This window comes from Oncorhynchus gorbuscha, linkage group LG15 (genome assembly GCF_021184085.1).
Source record: "Oncorhynchus gorbuscha isolate QuinsamMale2020 ecotype Even-year linkage group LG15, OgorEven_v1.0, whole genome shotgun sequence".
Lineage (NCBI taxonomy): Eukaryota > Metazoa > Chordata > Actinopteri > Salmoniformes > Salmonidae > Oncorhynchus > Oncorhynchus gorbuscha.
Genome location: NC_060187.1, coordinates 4283065 through 4300985, shown reverse-complemented (window position 1 = coordinate 4300985; position 17921 = coordinate 4283065). Strand labels below are relative to the sequence as shown.

At 48.9% G+C, this 17921-nt stretch overlaps 1 protein-coding gene across 1 annotated transcript in view; it reads left to right on the top strand.

Annotated features, from left to right (window-relative positions):
* ryk (receptor like tyrosine kinase) overlaps positions 1-17921 on the top strand; it is a 94167-nt gene that overhangs the window by 43252 nt on the left and 32994 nt on the right. The window contains exon 8 of the mRNA XM_046299817.1: positions 4015-4098. Within this exon, the coding sequence (XP_046155773.1) occupies positions 4015-4098 (84 nt within the window). The remainder of the gene's footprint in view (positions 1-4014; positions 4099-17921) is intronic.

Sequence of the window (17921 nt, the reverse complement as noted above, 5' to 3'; positions counted from 1 at the left end):
ATTTCCCAGGTAAGAAGTATTAGGTTGTAGTTATTATAGGAATTATAGGACTATTTCCCTCTATACCATTTGTATTTCATTAACCTTTGACTATTGGATGTTCTTATAGGCACTTTAGTATTGCAAGTGTGGCATATATTATTATTATATTAACAGTATAGCTTCCGTCCCTCTCCTCACTCCTCCCTGGGCTCGAACCAGCAACACAATGACAACAGCCTCCATCGAAGCAGCGTTACCTATGCAGAGCAAGGGGAACAACTACTAGAAGGCTCAGAGCGAGTGACGTTTGAAACGCTATTAGCGCGCGCTAACTAGCTAGCCATTATACTTCGGTTACACCAGCCATTTCACTTCGGTTACACTGACTTGCCTAGTTAGTTAAATCTGCAAATCGGCGCCCAAAAATACCGATTTCTGATTGTTATGAGAACTTGAAATCAGCCATTCCGATCAATCGGTCGACCTCTACTTACAAGCCTTTAACCAACAATGCACTTCAAGAAATAGAGTTAAGAAAATATTTACTAAATAAAGTAACACGTTATTTACATAACAAAATAACGAGGCTATTTACAGTGGTAGAGTCAATGTGCAGGGGTACAGGTTAGTCGAGGTAATTCTTACATGGAGGTCGGGGTAAAGTGACTGTAAAGGGTAAACGGCGAGTAGCAGCAGTGTACAAAACAAAGGGGAGGGGTGTCAATGCAAATACTCTGGGTGGCCATTTGATTATTTGATCAGCAGTCTTATGTTGATTAAACCTTTACTTAACCAGGCAAGTCAGTTAAGAACACATTCTTATTTACAATGACTGCCTGGGAACAGTGGGTTAACTGCCTGTTCAGGGGCAGAACAACAGATTTTGTACCTTGTCAGCTCGGGGATTTGAACTTGCAACCTTTCGGTGGAATCTCCCCAAATACAGGGGTATGACGCTACAAGCTTGGCACACAAGAAGACTTGTGGCTGTAATCGCTGCCAAAGGTGCTTCAGCAAAGTATTGAGTAAAGGGTCTGAATACTTATGTAAATATGATATTTCCCGTTTTTATTTGTAAAAAGTTGGCAAACATAAAAAAAAAACTGTTTTTGCTTTGTCATTATGGTGTATTGTGTGTAGATTGAGAATGTATATATTTTATAGAATAAGGCTGTAACTTAATGAACAAACCAACGTTTTAAAGTCAAGTGGTCTGAACTTTCCAGATGCGCTGTGTATCAGCGTCGTTTTGGTCTTATTCCATTCATGCCACCAAACATTTCCATTCATTGTGATGACTGTTTAAAAGCCAATGTATGCTTGCTCTGAAAATGAGTTTGAAGGCTCCTTACGGAGTAGCCTCCGGAGGCATGCAGAGGTCAGATTGAGTTGGTACTGCATTGCCGTGCACCTCCCAAATGTTGTAACTGTGTGGATTGCTCCGTATAGCTCTTCATTGACATGATTTGGTTGACGGTAGGTTGGGGCGGAATGTCCTGTATAAACACAAATGACCAATACGGAAGTCTGATTCATCATGCATTTTACTCAGTGGTGTTTACATGAATCTGTGTAAGAGGATGTACACTGTGGCCATCTAGTGGTTGTGTCCTACTGCAGGATGTTGGGGCTGTGTCCTCCTCATACTGCAGGGTGTCGGGGCTGTGTCCTACTGCAGGATGTTGGGGCTGTGTCCTCCTCCTACTGCAGGATGTTGGGGCTGTGTCCTCCTACTGCAGGGTGTTGATGCTGTGTCCTCCTACTGCAGGGTGATGGGGCTGTGTCCTCCTACTGCAGGGTGTTGATGCTGTGTCCTCCTCCTACTGCAGGGTGTTGACGCTGTGTCCTCCTCCTACTGCAGGGTGTTGATGCTGTGTCCTCCTCCTACTGCAGGGTGTTGGGGCTGTGTCCTCCTCCTACTGCAGGGTGTTGGGGCTGTGTCCTCCTCCTACTTCAGGGTGTTGAGGCTGTGTCCTCCTCCTACTGCGGGGTGTTGAGGCTGTGTCCTCCTCCTACTGCGGGGTGTTGGGGCTGTGTCCTCCTCCTACTGCAGGGTGTTGGGGCTGTGTCCTCCTCCTACTGCAGGGTGCTGGGGCTGTGTCCTCCTACTACTGCAGGGTGCTGGGGCTGTGTCCTCCTACTGCAGGGTGCTGGGGCTGTGTCCTCCTACTACTGCAGGGTGCTGGGGCTGTGTCCTCCTACTACTGCAGGGTGTTGGGGCTGTGTCCTCCTCCTACTGCAGGGTGTTGGGGCTGTGTCCTCCTCCTACTGCAGTGTGTTGGGGCTGTGTCCTCCTCCTACTGCAGGGTGTTGGGGCCGTGTCCTCCTCCTACTGCAGGGTGTTGGGGCTGTGTCCTCCTACTACTGCAGGGTGTTGGGGCTGTGTCCTCCTCCTACTGCAGGGTGTTGGGGCTGTGTCCTCCTCCTACTGCAGGGTGTTGGTGCTGTGTCCTCCTACTACTGCAGGGTGTTGGTGCTGTGTCCTCCTCCTACTGCAGGGTGTTGGGGCTGTGTCCTCCTCCTACTGCAGGGTGATGGGGCTGTGTCCTCCTACTACTGCAGGGTGTTGGGGCTGTGTCCTCCTCCTACTGTCTTATATAAAGGGATAAAGAATATGTACATAAAGATATATGAATGAGTGATAGTACAGAACAGCATAGAGTACAGTATATACATATGAGATGAGTAATGTAGGGTATGTAAACATTATATAAAGTGGCATAGTTTAAAGTGACTCGTGATACATTTTTTACATCAATCTCCATTATTAAATTGGCTGGATTTGAGTCAGTATGTTGGCAGCAGCCACTCAATTTTAGTGGTGGCTGTTTAACAGTCTGATGGCCTTGAGAGAGAAGCTGTTTTTCAGTCTCTCAGTCCCTGCTTTGATGCACCTGTACTGATCTCGCCTTCTGGATGATAGCGGGGTGAACAGGCAGTGGCTCGGGTGGTTGTTGTCCTTAATGATCTTTATGGCCTTCCTGTGACATCGTGTGGTGTAGGTGTCCTGGAGGGCAGGTAGTTTGGTGATGCGTTGTGCAGACCTCACTACCCTCTTGAGAGCCTTGCGGTTGTGGTGCAGTTTCTGATTCTGCTCGACAGGAGTGTTTTTGGTGACCAGCCGAATTTCTTCAGCCTCCTGAGGTTGAAGAGGCGCTGCTGCGACTTCTTCACGATGCTGTCTGTGGGTGGACCAATTCAGTTTGTCTGTGATGTGTACACCGAGGAACTTAAAACTTACTACCCTCTCCACTACTGTTCCATCGATGTGGATAGGGGGGTGTTCCCTCTGCTGTTTCCTGAAGGCCACAATCATCTCCTTAGTTTTGTTGACGTTGAGTGTGAGGTTATTTTCCTGACACCACACTCCGAGGGCCCTCACCTCCTCCCTGTAGGCCGTCTCGTCGTTGTTGGTAATCAAGCCTATCACTGTAGTGTCGTCTGCAAACTTGATGATTGAGTTGGAGGCGTGCATGGCCACGCAGTCGTGGGTGAACAGGGAGTACAGGGGAGGGCTCAGAACGCACCCTTGTGGGGCCCCAGTGTTGAGGATCAGCGGGGAGGAGATGTTGTTGCCTACCCTCACCACCTTAATGACGAGTTTGGAGGGTACGTCATAAGGTGAATGCACCAATTTGTAAGTCGCTCTGGATAAGAGCGTCTGCTAAATGACTTAAATGTAAATGTAAATGTACGATGGTGTTAAATGCCGAGCTGTAGTCGATGAACAGCATTCTCACATAGGTATTCCTCTTGTCCAGATGGGTTAGGGCAGTGTGGTTGCGATTGCATCGTTTGTGGACCTATTGGGTCGGTAAGCAAATTGGAGTGGGTGTAGGGGGGGGGAGGTGATATGGTCCTTGACTAGTCTCTCAAAGCACTTCATGAAGCATTATTCCTCCTCCTACTGCAGGTGGCTGTGTCCTCTAATCTGCTTTGATGTGTTTAATGGTACCATCCCACACCTGTCATTTACCCAACCCTTAATCACCTCTGTCACTCTCTCCCCCCCCCCTGTCCTTTCATCATCAGACCATCACCCTGGCACTGCACCCGTTCTCCAGCTTGCTGCAGCCACCTTCCCAAACCCTGAAGCCCCCGTCCATGAAACCAGAAGTAAGTTCAGTCACATGTCGTCTCGTCTTACCGTGGGCCCATCCTCTGCACTAGTCCAGTCTTACCGTGGGCCCATCCACTGCACTAGTCCAGTCTTACCGTGGGCCCATCCACTGCACTAGTCCAGTCTTACCGTGGGCCCATCCACTGCACTAGTCCAGTCTTACCGTGGGCCCATCCACTGCACTAGTCCAGTCTTACCGTGGGCCCATCCACTGCACTAGTCCAGTCTTACCGTGGGCCCATCCACTGCACTAGTCCAGTCTTACCGTGGGCCCATCCACTGCACTAGTCCAGTCTTACCGTGGGCCCATCCACTGCACTAGTCCAGTCTTACCGTGGGCCCATCCCTACTGCACTAGTCCAGTCTTACCGTGGGCCCATCCATACTGCACTAGTCCAGTCTTACCGTGGGCCCATCCACTGCACTAGTCCAGTCTTACCGTGGGCCCATCCATACTGCACTAGTCCAGTCTTACCGTGGGCCCATCCATACTGCACTAGTCCAGTCTTACCGTGGGCCCATCCATCCTCTGCACTAGTCCAGTCTTACCGTGGGCCCATCCATCCTCTGCACTAGTCCAGTCTTACCGTGGGCCCATCCATCCTGCACTAGTCCAGTCTTACCGTGGGCCCATCCATACTGCACTAGTCCAGTCTTACCGTGGGCCCATCCATACTGCACTAGTCCAGTCTTACCGTGGGCCCATCCATACTGCACTAGTCCAGTCTTACCGTGGGCCCATCCACTGCACTAGTCCAGTCTTACCGTGGGCCCATCCATACTGCACTAGTCCAGTCTTACCGTGGGCCCATCCTCTGCACTAGTCCAGTCTTACCGTGGGCCCATCCATACTGCACTAGTCCAGTCTTACCGTGGGCCCATCCCTACTGCACTAGTCCAGTCTTACCGTGGGCCCATCCATACTGCACTAGTCCAGTCTTACCGTGGGCCCATCCACTGCACTAGTCCAGTCTTACTGTGGGCCCATCCACTGCACTAGTCCAGTCTTACTGTGGGCCCATCCCTACTGCACTAGTCCAGTCTTACCGTGGGCCCATCCCTACTGCACTAGTCCAGTCTTACCGTGGGCCCATCCTCTGCACTAGTCCAATCTTACCGTGGGCCCATCCTCTGCACTAGTCCAGTCTTACCGTGGGCCCATCCTCTGCACTAGTCCAGTCTTACCGTGGGCCCATCCTCTGCACTAGTCCAGTCTTACCGTGGGCCCATCCTCTGCACTAGTCCAGTCTTACCGTGGGCCCATCCTCTGCACTAGTCCAGTCTTACCGTGGGCCCATCCATACTGCACTAGTCCAGTCTTACCGTGGGCCCATCCATACTGCACTAGTCCAGTCTTACCGTGGGCCCATCCATACTGCACTAGTCCAGTCTTACCGTGGTCCCATCCTCTGCACTAGTCCAGTCTTACCGTGGGCCCATCCTCTGCACTAGTCCAGTCTTACCGTGGGCCCATCCTCTGCACTAGTCCAGTCTTACCGTGGGCCCATCCCTACTGCACTAGTCCAGTCTTACCGTGGGCCCATCCATACTGCACTAGTCCAGTCTTACCGTGGGCCCATCCATACTGCACTAGTCCAGTCTTACCGTGGGCCCATCCACACTGCACTAGTCCAGTCTTACCGTGGGCCCATCCACACTGCACTAGTCCAGTCTTACCGTGGGCCCATCCACACTGCACTAGTCCAGTCTTACCGTGGGCCCATCCATACTGCACTAGTCCAGTCTTACCGTGGGCCCATCCATACTGCACTAGTCCAGTCTTACCGTGGGCCCATCCATACTGCACTAGTCCAGTCTTACCGTGGGCCCATCCACTGCACTAGTCCAGTCTTACCGTGGGCCCATCCACTGCACTAGTCCAGTCTTACTGTGGGCCCATCCACTGCACTAGTCCAGTCTTACTGTGGGCCCATCCCTACTGCACTAGTCCAGTCTTACTGTGGGCCCATCCCTACTGCACTAGTCCAGTCTTACCGTGGGCCCATCCCTACTGCACTAGTCCAGTCTTACCGTGGGCCCATCCCTACTGCACTAGTCCAGTCTTACCGTGGGCCCATCCCTACTGCACTAGTCCAGTCTTACCGTGGGCCCATCCCTACTGCACTAGTCCAGTCTTACCGTGGGCCCATCCTCTGCACTAGTCCAGTCTTACCGTGGGCCCATCCTCTGCACTAGTCCAGTCTTACCGTGGGCCCATCCTCTGCACTAGTCCAGTCTTACCGTGGGCCCATCCTCTGCACTAGTCCAGTCTTACCGTGGGCCCATCCTCTGCACTAGTCCAGTCTTACCGTGGGCCCATCCATACTGCACTAGTCCAGTCTTACCGTGGGCCCATCCTCTGCACTAGTCCAGTCTTACCGTGGGCCCATCCATACTGCACTAGTCCAGTCTTACCGTGGGCCCATCCTCTGCACTAGTCCAGTCTTACCGTGGGCCCATCCTCTGCACTAGTCCAGTCTTACCGTGGGCCCATCCTCTGCACTAGTCCAGTCTTACCGTGGGCCCATCCATACTGCACTAGTCCAGTCTTACCGTGGGCCCATCCATACTGCACTAGTCCAGTCTTACCGTGGGCCCATCCATCCTCTGCACTAGTCCAGTCTTACCGTGGGCCCATCCATACTGCACTAGTCCAGTCTTACCGTGGGCCCATCCATCCTCTGCACTAGTCCAGTCTTACCGTGGGCCCATCCCTACTGCACTAGTCCAGTCTTACCGTGGGCCCATCCATACTGCACTAGTCCAGTCTTACCGTGGGCCCATCCATACTGCACTAGTCCAGTCTTACCGTGGGCCCATCCATACTGCACTAGTCCAGTCTTACCGTGGGCCCATCCATACTGCACTAGTCCAGTCTTACCGTGGGCCCATCCATACTGCACTAGTCCAGTCTTACCGTGGGCCCATCCATACTGCACTAGTCCAGTCTTACCGTGGGCCCATCCACTGCACTAGTCCAGTCTTACCGTGGGCCCATCCACTGCACTAGTCCAGTCTTACCGTGGGCCCATCCCTACTGCACTAGTCCAGTCTTACCGTGGGCCCATCCCTACTGCACTAGTCCAGTCTTACCGTGGGCCCATCCCTACTGCACTAGTCCAGTCTTACCGTGGGCCCATCCCTACTGCACTAGTCCAGTCTTACCGTGGGCCCATCCCTACTGCACTAGTCCAGTCTTACCGTGGGCCCATCCATACTGCACTAGTCCAGTCTTACCGTGGGCCCATCCATACTGCACTAGTCCAGTCTTACCGTGGGCCCATCCCTACTGCACTAGTCCAGTCTTACTGTGGTCCCATCCCTACTGCACTAGTCCTGTCTTACCGTGGGCCCATCCATCCTCTGCACTAGTCCAGTCTTACTGTGGGCCCATCCATACTGCACTAGTCCAGTCTTACCGTGGGCCCATCCACTGCACTAGTCCAGTCTTACCGTGGGCCCATCCACTGCACTAGTCCAGTCTTACCGTGGGCCCATCCATACTGCACTAGTCCAGTCTTACCGTGGGCCCATCCATACTGCACTAGTCCAGTCTTACCGTGGGCCCATCCATACTGCACTAGTCCAGTCTTACCGTGGGCCCATCCATACTGGACTAGTCCAGTCTTACCGTGGGCCCATCCATACTGCACTAGTCCAGTCTTACCGTGGGCCCATCCATACTGCACTAGTCCAGTCTTACCGTGGGCCCATCCATACTGCACTAGTCCAGTCTTACCGTGGGCCCATCCATACTGCACTAGTCCAGTCTTACCGTGGGCCCATCCATACTGCACTAGTCCAGTCTTACCGTGGGCCCATCCATACTGCACTAGTCCAGTCTTACTGTGGGCCCATCCACTGCACTAGTCCAGTCTTACCGTGGGCCCATCCATACTGCACTAGTCCAGTCTTACCGTGGGCCCATCCATACTGCACTAGTCCAGTCTTACCGTGGGCCCATCCCTACTGCACTAGTCCAGTCTTACCGTGGGCCCATCCCTACTGCACTAGTCCAGTCTTACCGTGGGCCCATCCATACTGCACTAGTCCAGTCTTACCGTGGGCCCATCCATACTGCACTAGTCCAGTCTTACCGTGGGCCCATCCATACTGCACTAGTCCAGTCTTACCGTGGGCCCATCCCTACTGCACTAGTCCAGTCTTACCGTGGGCCCATCCCTACTGCACTAGTCCAGTCTTACCGTGGTCCCATCCCTACTCTGCACTAGTCCAGTCTTACCGTGGGCCCATCCATACTGCACTAGTCCAGTCTTACCGTGGGCCCATCCACTGCACTAGTCCAGTCTTACCGTGGGCCCATCCACTGCACTAGTCCAGTCTTACCGTGGGCCCATCCATACTGCACTAGTCCAGTCTTACCGTGGGCCCATCCATACTGCACTAGTCCAGTCTTACCGTGGGCCCATCCATACTGCACTAGTCCAGTCTTACCGTGGGCCCATCCATACTGCACTAGTCCAGTCTTACCGTGGGCCCATCCATACTGCACTAGTCCAGTCTTACCGTGGGCCCATCCATACTGCACTAGTCCAGTCTTACCGTGGGCCCATCCATACTGCACTAGTCCAGTCTTACCGTGGGCCCATCCTCTGCACTAGTCCAGTCTTACCGTGGGCCCATCCACTGCACTAGTCCAGTCTTACTGTGGGCCCATCCCTACTGCACTAGGCTCCCTGTGTTTTGCACAGTCATGTCACATGACCTGGACTTTCCGTTTTATTTAAAGCTTTTTCATCAAACTCTCCCCTTTTTTTAAATGTTGTTTTATGACAGATGGTCCAGCACCATCCTCAAACACAATTACTTGTATATTTTGGTGTAATGTTCATTTCTGGAGAAGGCTTAAAAATACAGGATCAAATCTGTCATGTGACATTTTTATTGTGTCCGAAACACAGAGGCCCTGTTCATACCTTCTACTGACGGATTCATTCACCCTCATGTTTATTATCCCTGTTTGTTTTAATCATCTATAGAGTTTAGCTAATCCCTCCATATTGCAGGAGTTGGCTTCAGTGCAACAATACTCCTTCCAGTAAAATGAACTTCATTGAATCAGTACTCTCATTGGCCACGTTGCTGTGCATTTTCCTCACAGTGAGATCTACTGTGGCACCATTCTCCTATAATCTGGTAACGGACAGTTAAAGACCGTCAAATAAATGTCTACTTTTCTTTGTCATAATCGTCATATTACGTTTATTTGAAGAGGGTATGTAACTTTTTTTTAAAGTGCATATATAGTTGATCTAATATCAGTTTAAAATGTTGATATAAACCATTTTGTTTTTGAGTTTGTTGTTACCAGAGCTGTGTTGTATTGGTTAGACCGTAGAGCCAACGGTTGTTACCAGAGCTGTGTTGTATTGGTTAGACCGTAGAGCCAACGGTTGGAGCCAGAGCTGTGTTGTATTGGTTAGACCGTAGAGCCAACGGTTGGAGCCAGAGCTGTGTTGTATTCTTTAGGCCGTAGAGCCAACGGTTGGAGCCAGAGCTGTGTTGTATTGGTTAGACCGTAGAGCCAACGGTTGGAGCCAGAGCTGTGTTGTGTTGGTTAGACCGTAGAGCCAACGGTTGGAGCCAGAGCTGTGTTGTATTCTTTAGACCGTAGAGCCAACGGTTGGAGCCAGAGCTGTGTTGTATTCTTTAGACCGTAGAGCCAACGGTTGGAGCCAGAGCTGTGTTGTATTCTTTAGACCGTAGAGCCAACGGTTGGAGCCAGAGCTGTGTTGTATTGGTTAGACCGTAGAGCCAACGGTTGGAGCCAGAGCTGTGTTGTATTGGTTAGACCGTAGAGCCAACGGTTGGAGCCAGAGCTGTGTTGTATTGGTTAGACCGTAGAGCCAACGGTTGGAGCCAGAGCTGTGTTGTATTGGTTAGACCGTAGAGCCAACGGTTGGAGCCACTAGGTGGCAGTACCCACTAGGTGGCAGCAAACGCACGGGTGGTTGATGTTCAACGTAGTTTGGTGCTGTTCTCAGTTTACCCACTAGGTGGTAGCAAACCGCTGTGACATCTCTCTGGTCTGAAGACTGTAGAAATACAAGGCAAATGTCTGCTCCCTGTAACAGATTTATCTCAGAAAATATGTAAAGATGGAACTGATGGTGTACTATAAAACCTAACAGTTCATTACATTTTATACTTCATTACATTTTATATTGTAGTTGCATTATATGTTATATATTGTCCTGTTAGATAGTAGTGTCCTGTTATGGTAGTGTCCTGTTATGGTAGTGTCCTGTTATGGTAGTGTCCTGTTATGGTAGTGTCCTGTTATGGTAGTGTCCCAGTATTGTCCTGTTATGGTAGTGTCCCAGTATTGTCCCAGTATTGTCCCAGTATTGTCCTGTTAGACGGTAGTGTCCTGTTATGGTAGTGTCCTGTTATGGTAGTGTCCTGTTATGGTAGTGTCCTGTTATGGTAGTGTCCTGTTATGGTAGTGTCCTGTTATGGTAGTGTCCTGTTATGGTAGTGTCCTGTTATGGTAGTGTCCTGTTATGGTAGTGTCCTGTTATGGTAGTGTCCTGTTATGGTAGTGTCCTGTTATGGTAGTGTCCTGTTATGGTAGTGTCCCAGTATTGTCCTGTTATGGTAGTGTCCCAGTATTGTCCTGTTATGGTAGTGTCCCAGTATTGTCCCAGTATTGTCCCAGTATTGTCCTGTTAGACGGTAGTGTCCTGTTATGGTAGTGTCCTGTTATGGTAGTGTCCTGTTATGGTAGTGTCCTGTTATGGTAGTGTCCTGTTATGGTAGTGTCCTGTTATGGTAGTGTCCTGTTATGGCAGTGTCCTGTTATGGTAGTGTGCTGTTTATTTTTTTTATTTTTTTTGTCACATGCTCCAAATACAACAGTGAAATGCTTACTTTACAAGCCCTTTAACCAACAATGCAGTTTTAAAGAAAATATAGTTAAGAATATATTTACTAAATAAACTAAAGTAAAAAAAGAACACACTAAAATAACAATAATGAGGCTATATTCAAGTGGTACCTGTACTGAGTCAATGTCAGGACAGCGGAGTCAATCACCACCTTCCGGAGACACCTGAAACCCCACCTCTTTAAGGAATACTTAGGATAGGATAAAGTAATCCTTCTCACCCCCCCCCCCCTTAAAATATTTAGATGCACTATTGTAAAGTGGCTGTTCCACTGGATGTCATAAGGTGAATGCACCAATTTGTAAGTCGCTCTGGATAAGAGCGTCTGCTAAATGACTTAAATGTAAATGTAATGTGCGCGGGTACATGTTGAACAGGGGTAAAGTGACTATGCATGGGTAAACGGAGAGTAGCAGCAGTTTAAAAGCGGGGGAGTCAATGTAAATAGTCCGGGTGGCCATTTGATTAGCTCTTCAGCATTTTTATGGCTTGGGGGTAGAAGCTGTCAAGGATCCTTTTGGTTCTAGACTCGGAGCTCCGGTACGGCATGCCTTGCGGTAGCAGAGAGGACAGTCTATGACTAGGATGACTGGAGTCTTTAACAATTTTTAGGGCCTTCCTCTGACACCGCCTGGTACAAATGTCCTGGATGGCAGGAAGCTTGGTCCCAGTGATATACTGGGCTGTACGTACCACCCTCTATAGGGCCTTCCTCTGACACCGCCTGGTATAGAGGTCCTGGATGGCAGGAAGCTTGGTCCCAGTGATGTACTGGGCTGTACGTACCACCCTCTATAGGGCCTTCCTCTGACACCGCCTGGTATAGAGGTCCTGGATGGCAGGAAGCTTGGTCCCAGTGATGTACTGGGCTGTACGTACCACCCTCTATAGGGCCTTCCTCTGACACCACCTGGTATAGAGGTCCTGGATGGCAGGAAGCTTGGTCCCAGTGATATACTGGGCTGTACGTACCACCCTCTATAGGGCCTTCCTCTGACACCGCCTGGTATAGAGGTCCTGGATGGCAGGAAGCTTGGTCCCAGTGATGTACTGGGCTGTACGTACCACCCTCTATAGGGCCTTCCTCTGACACCACCTGGTATAGAGGTCCTGGATGGCAGGAAGCTTGGTCCCAGTGATGTACTGGGCTGTACGTACCACCCTCTATAGGGCCTTCCTCCGACACCGCCTGGTATAGAGGTCCTGGATGGCAGGAAGCTTGGTCCCAGTGATGTACTGGGCTGTACGTACCACCCTCTATAGGGCCTTCCTCCGACACCGCCTGGTATAGAGGTCCTGGATGGCAGGAAGCTTGGTCCCAGTGATATACTGGGCTGTACGTACCACCCTCTATAGGGCCTTCCTCTGACACCGCCTGGTATATAGGTCCTGGATGGCAGGAAGCTTGGCCCCAGTGATGTACTGGGCTGTACGTACCACCCTCTATAGGGCCTTCCTCTGACACCACCTGGTATAGAGGTCCTGGATGGCAGGAAGCTTGGTCCCAGTGATATACTGGGCTGTATGTACCACCCTCTATAGGGCCTTCCTCTGACACCACCTGGTATAGAGGTCCTGAATGGCAGGAAGCTTGGTCCCAGTGATGTACTGGGCTGTACGTATTAGCCTCTGTGTAGCGCCTTACGGTCAGATGCCGAGCAGTCGCCATATCAGGCGGTGATGCAACCAGTCAGGAGGCTCTCGACGGTGCAGCTGTGTATCTGTTCAGTCTCCTGAGTGGGGAAAGGCGTTGTCGTGTCCTCTTCACGACTTTCTTAGATAGTGTTGTGCCGTTTAGATAGTGTTGTGCTGTTAGATAGTATTGTGCCGTTTAGATAGTGTTGTGCTGTTAAACATTTCATTGCACTGCTGGAGCTGGAAACACAAGCATGTCTCTTCAGCTGTTTTAACTCATCTGTTTGTGCAACAAATAATCTTTGATATGATGAAGGCACATACCAATCCTGATCTCACTGTCGCCTGAAGGCATCATGTGATTTGAGGTTCATTAAGCATGTTTCACTTTTCCATATGGAGTGGGCTTAACATGTTTAGATTGACATATAGGATGGGAGGGATACGCGCTAGCGTGCGTGACACGTTGAGTTTCTTCACAAATCCCTCGGGCTTTGCTTAGTTCAGCTTGTCCTGGACTGGAGTATCTCAACCCAGTTTCATACTGATGTTTTAAAGGTGCAACCTGGGATATTTACAGGTATTATTTTCGTCTTTCATTTTTTTTTTATGAATGATGAGCCTTATTGGTTAACTGCCAAAATAAAGGAAACACTTGAGTAAAATCGGGATACAAACTATATTGAAAGCAGGTGCTTCCACACAGGTGTGGTTCCGGAGTTAATTAAGCCGTTAACATCCCATCATGCTTAGGGTCATGTATTAAAATCCCCAGCTGCCCATTGTTTTGGCTAGACGAAGAGATCTCGGTGACTTTGAAAGAGGGGTCTGAAAGGAGCATAGAGGGTTTAAAGGGTGTGTGATAGTGATGGTTATATCCTTTGAAAGAGGGGTCTGAAAGGAGCGGAGAGGTTTTAAAGGGTGTGTGATAGTGATGCTTATATCCTTTGACAGAGGGGTCTGAAAGGAGCATAGAGGGTTTAAAGGGTGTGTGATAGTGATGGTTATATCCTTTGAAAGAGGGGTCTGAAAGGAGCATAGAGGGTTTAAAGGGTGTGTGATAGTGATGCTTATATCCTTTGAAAGAGGGGTCTGAAAGGAGCATAGAGGGTTTAAAGGGTGTGTGATAGTGATGGTTATATCCGCAGGACAGAGGGGTCTGAAAGGAGCATAGAGGGTTTAAAGGGTGTGTGATAGTGATGGTTATATCCGCAGGACAGTTTTGGGGTTTTAAGGTCATGAAATATTGTGTGGATGAAGGGTGGGTGGTGGGTTGAAGAAAGAATACAATACTTAACGCTTATTTTTCTTAACTGCATTGTTGGTAGAGGGCTTGTAGGTGATCATTTCACTGTAAGGTCTACACTGGTTGTATCTGGCGCTTGTCACAAATAAAATTAGATTTGATTAAAAATAATCCATTAATGTTTTTTTATTTAACCAGGCAAGTCAGTTAAAAACAAATTCTTATTTTCAATGACTGCCTAGGAACAGTGGGTTAACTGCCTGTTCAGGGGCAGAACGACAGATTTGTACCTTGTCGGCTCGGGGGTTTGAACTTGCAACCTTCCGGTTACTAGTCCAACGCTCTAACCACTAGGCTACCCTGCCACCTCTACACTCTAACCACTAGGCCACCCTGCCACCTCTACACTCTAACCACTAGGCCACCCTGCCACCTCTAACCACTAGGCCACCCTGCCACCTCTACACTCTAACCACTAGGCCACCCTGCCACCTCTACACTCTAACCACTAGGCCACCCTGCCACCTCTACACTAACCACTAGGCCACCCTGCCACCTCTACACTCTAACCACTAGGTTGCCTGCCACCTCTACACTCTAACCACTAGGCCACCCTGCCACCTCTACACTCTAACCACTAGGCTACCTGCCTCCTCTACACTCTAACCACTAGGCTACCTGCCTCCTCTACACTCTAACCACTAGGCTACCTGCCTCCTCTACACTCTAACCACTAGGCTACCTGCCTCCTCTACACTCTAACCACTAGGCCACCCTGCCACCTCTACACTCTAACCACTAGGCTACCCTGCCACCTCTACACTCTAACCACTAGGCTACCCTGCCGCCTCTACACTCTAACCACTAGGCTACCCTGCCGCCTCTACACTCTAACCACTAGGTTGCCTGCCACCTCTACACTCTAACCACTAGGTTGCCTGCCACCTCTACACTCTAACCACTAGGCTACCCTGCCGCCTCTACACTCTAACCAATAGGCTACCCTGCCGCCTCTACACTCTAACCACTAGGCTACCCTGCCGCCTCTACACTCTAACCACTAGGCTACCCTACCACCTCTACACTCTAACCACTAGGCCACCCTACCACCTCTACACTCTAACCACTAGGCCACCCTACCACCTCTACACTCTAACCACTAGGCCACCCTGCCACCTCTACACTCTAACCACTAGGCTACCTGCCACCTCTACACTCTAAACACTAGGCTACTCTACCACCTCTACACTCTAACCACTAGGCCACCCTACCACCTCTACACTCTAACCACTAGGCCACCCTGCCTCCTCTACACTCTAACCACTAGGCCACCCTACCACCTCTACACTCTAACCACTAGGCCACCCTACCACCTCTACACTCTAACACTAGGCTACCCTGCCGCTCCGTATCAATTTTAGGTTTTGTTGTCACTTCCGCTTTTGCCAGCTTAAACTATATCGCAAAACGTTTAACACACCAAATAGTCTACACACCAATCGCAAAGACAAAAACGTTTTGGGATGGTGCAGAAAAGGTTCACGTCGATCCACTGAGACAAAAAGGACACTGATGTCAAAGTTGAGTTAAATAAGAGAAAAGCTGTGAAATGGAAAGTTGAAAATAAAGAGAAGGGAGGACCAGAACAGGAAAGTTTCGGTTAAGTGGTAAAAGAGGATGATAGCTGTGCCGGGGGTGCTGTCTGTGCCGGGGGTGCTGTCTGTGCCGGGGGTGCTGTCTGTGCCGGGGGTGCTGTCTGTGCCGGGGTGCTGTCTGTGCCGGGGTGCTGTCTGTGCCGGGGTGCTGTCTGTGCCGGGGTGCTGTCTGTGCCGGGGTGCTGTCTGTGCCGGGGTGCTGTCTGTGCCGGGGTGCTGTCTGTGCCGGGGTGCTGTCTGTGCCGGGGGTGCTGTCTGTGCCAAGGTGCTGTCTGTGCCGGGGTGCTGTCTGTGCCGGGGTGCTGTCTGTGCAGGGGTGCTGTCTGTGCCGGGGTGCTGTCTGTGCCGGGGTGCTGTCTGTGCCTTAATGCTGTCTGTGCCTTAATATTAACTGTCTGTGCCGGGGTGCTGTCTGTGCCTTAATATTGCTGTCTGTGCCGGGGTGCTGTCTGTGCCGGGGTGCTGTCTGTGCCGGGGGTGCTGTCTGTGCCGGGGTGCTGTCTGTGCCGGGGTGCTGTCTGTGCCGGGGTGCTGTCTGTGCCGGGGTGCTGTCTGTGCCGGGGTGCTGTCTGTGCCGGGGTGCTGTCTGTGCCGTTAACTGTTAATATGCGTCACAAGACAGTGACTTCAAATAGGCCTGTGTTATTTCAAGGGAACCGTAGCTTACTGTTCAGATGGGTTGAATGGCAAATGAAATCTGGCCTGTAGGTCTTTAACCTAGCTTTAATATTAACTCCTCTTTAACCTAGCCTTAATATTAACTCCTCTTTAACCTAGCCTTAATATTAACTCCTCTTTAACCTAGCCTTAATATTAACTCCTCTTTAACCTAGCCTTAATATTAACTCCTCTTTAACCTAGCCTTAATATTAACTCCTCTTTAACCTAGCCTTAATATTAACTCCTCTTTAACCTAGCCTTAATATTAACTCCTCTTTAACCTAGCCTTAATATTAACTCCTCTTTAACCTAGCCTTAATATTAACTCCTCTTTAACCTAGCCTTAATATTAACTCCTCTTTAACCTAGCCTTAATATTAACTCCTTAACCTAGCCTTAATATTAACTCCTCTTTAACCTAGCCTTAATATTAACTCCTCTTTAACCTATAGCCTTAATATTAACTCCTCTTTAACCTATAGCCTTAATATTAACTCCTCTTTAACCTAGCCTTAATATTAACTCCTCTTTAACCTAGCCTTAATATTAACTCCTCTTTAACCTATAGCCTTAATATTAACTCCTCTTTAACCTAGCCTTAATATTAACTCCTCTTTAACCTAGCCTTAATATTAACTCCTCTTTAACCTATAGCCTTAATATTAACTCCTCTTTAACCTATAGCCTTAATATTAACTCCTCTTTAACCTATAGCCTTAATATTAACTCCTCTTTAACCTAGCCTTAATATTAACTCCTCTTTAACCTAGCCTTAATATTAACTCTTTAACTCTTTAACCTATAGCCTTAATATTAACTCCTCTTTAACCTATAGCCTTAATATTAACTCCTCTTTAACCTAGCCTTAATATTAACTCCTCTTTAACCTAGCCTTAATATTAACTCCTCTTTAACCTAGCCTTAATATTAACTCCTCTTTAACCTAACCTAGCCTTAATATTAACTCCTCTTTAACCTATAGCCTTAATATTAACTCCTCTTTAACCTAGCCTTAATATTAACTCCTCTTTAACCTAGCCTTAATATTAACTCCTCTTTAACCTAGCCTTAATATTAACTCCTCTTTAACCTAGCCTTAATATTAACTCCTCTTTAACCTAGCCTTAATATTAACTCCTCTTTAACCTATAGCCTTAATATTAACTCCTCTTTAACCTAGCCTTAATATTAACTCCTCTTTAACCTATAGCCTTAATATTAACTCCTCTTTAACCTAGCCTTAATATTAACTCCTCTTTAACCTAGCCTTAATATTAACTCCTCTTTAACCTAGCCTTAATATTAACTCCTCTTTAACCTAGCCTTAATATTAACTCCTCTTTAACCTAGCCTTAATATTAACTCCTCTTTAACCTAGCCTTAATATTAACTCCTCTTTAACCTATAGCCTTAATATTAACTCCTCTTTAACCTATAGCCTTAATATTAACTCCCTCTTTAACCTATAGCCTTAATATTAACTCCTCTTTAACCTAGCCTTAATATTAACTCCTCTTTAACCTAGCCTTAATATTAACTCCTCTTTAACCTAGCCTTAATATTAACTCCTCTTTAACCTAGCCTTAATATTAACTCCTCTTTAACCTAGCCTTAATATTAACTCCTCTTTAACCTAGCCTTAATATTAACTCCTCTTTAACCTAGCCTTAATATTAACTCCTCTTTAACCTAGCCTTAATATTAACTCCTCTTTA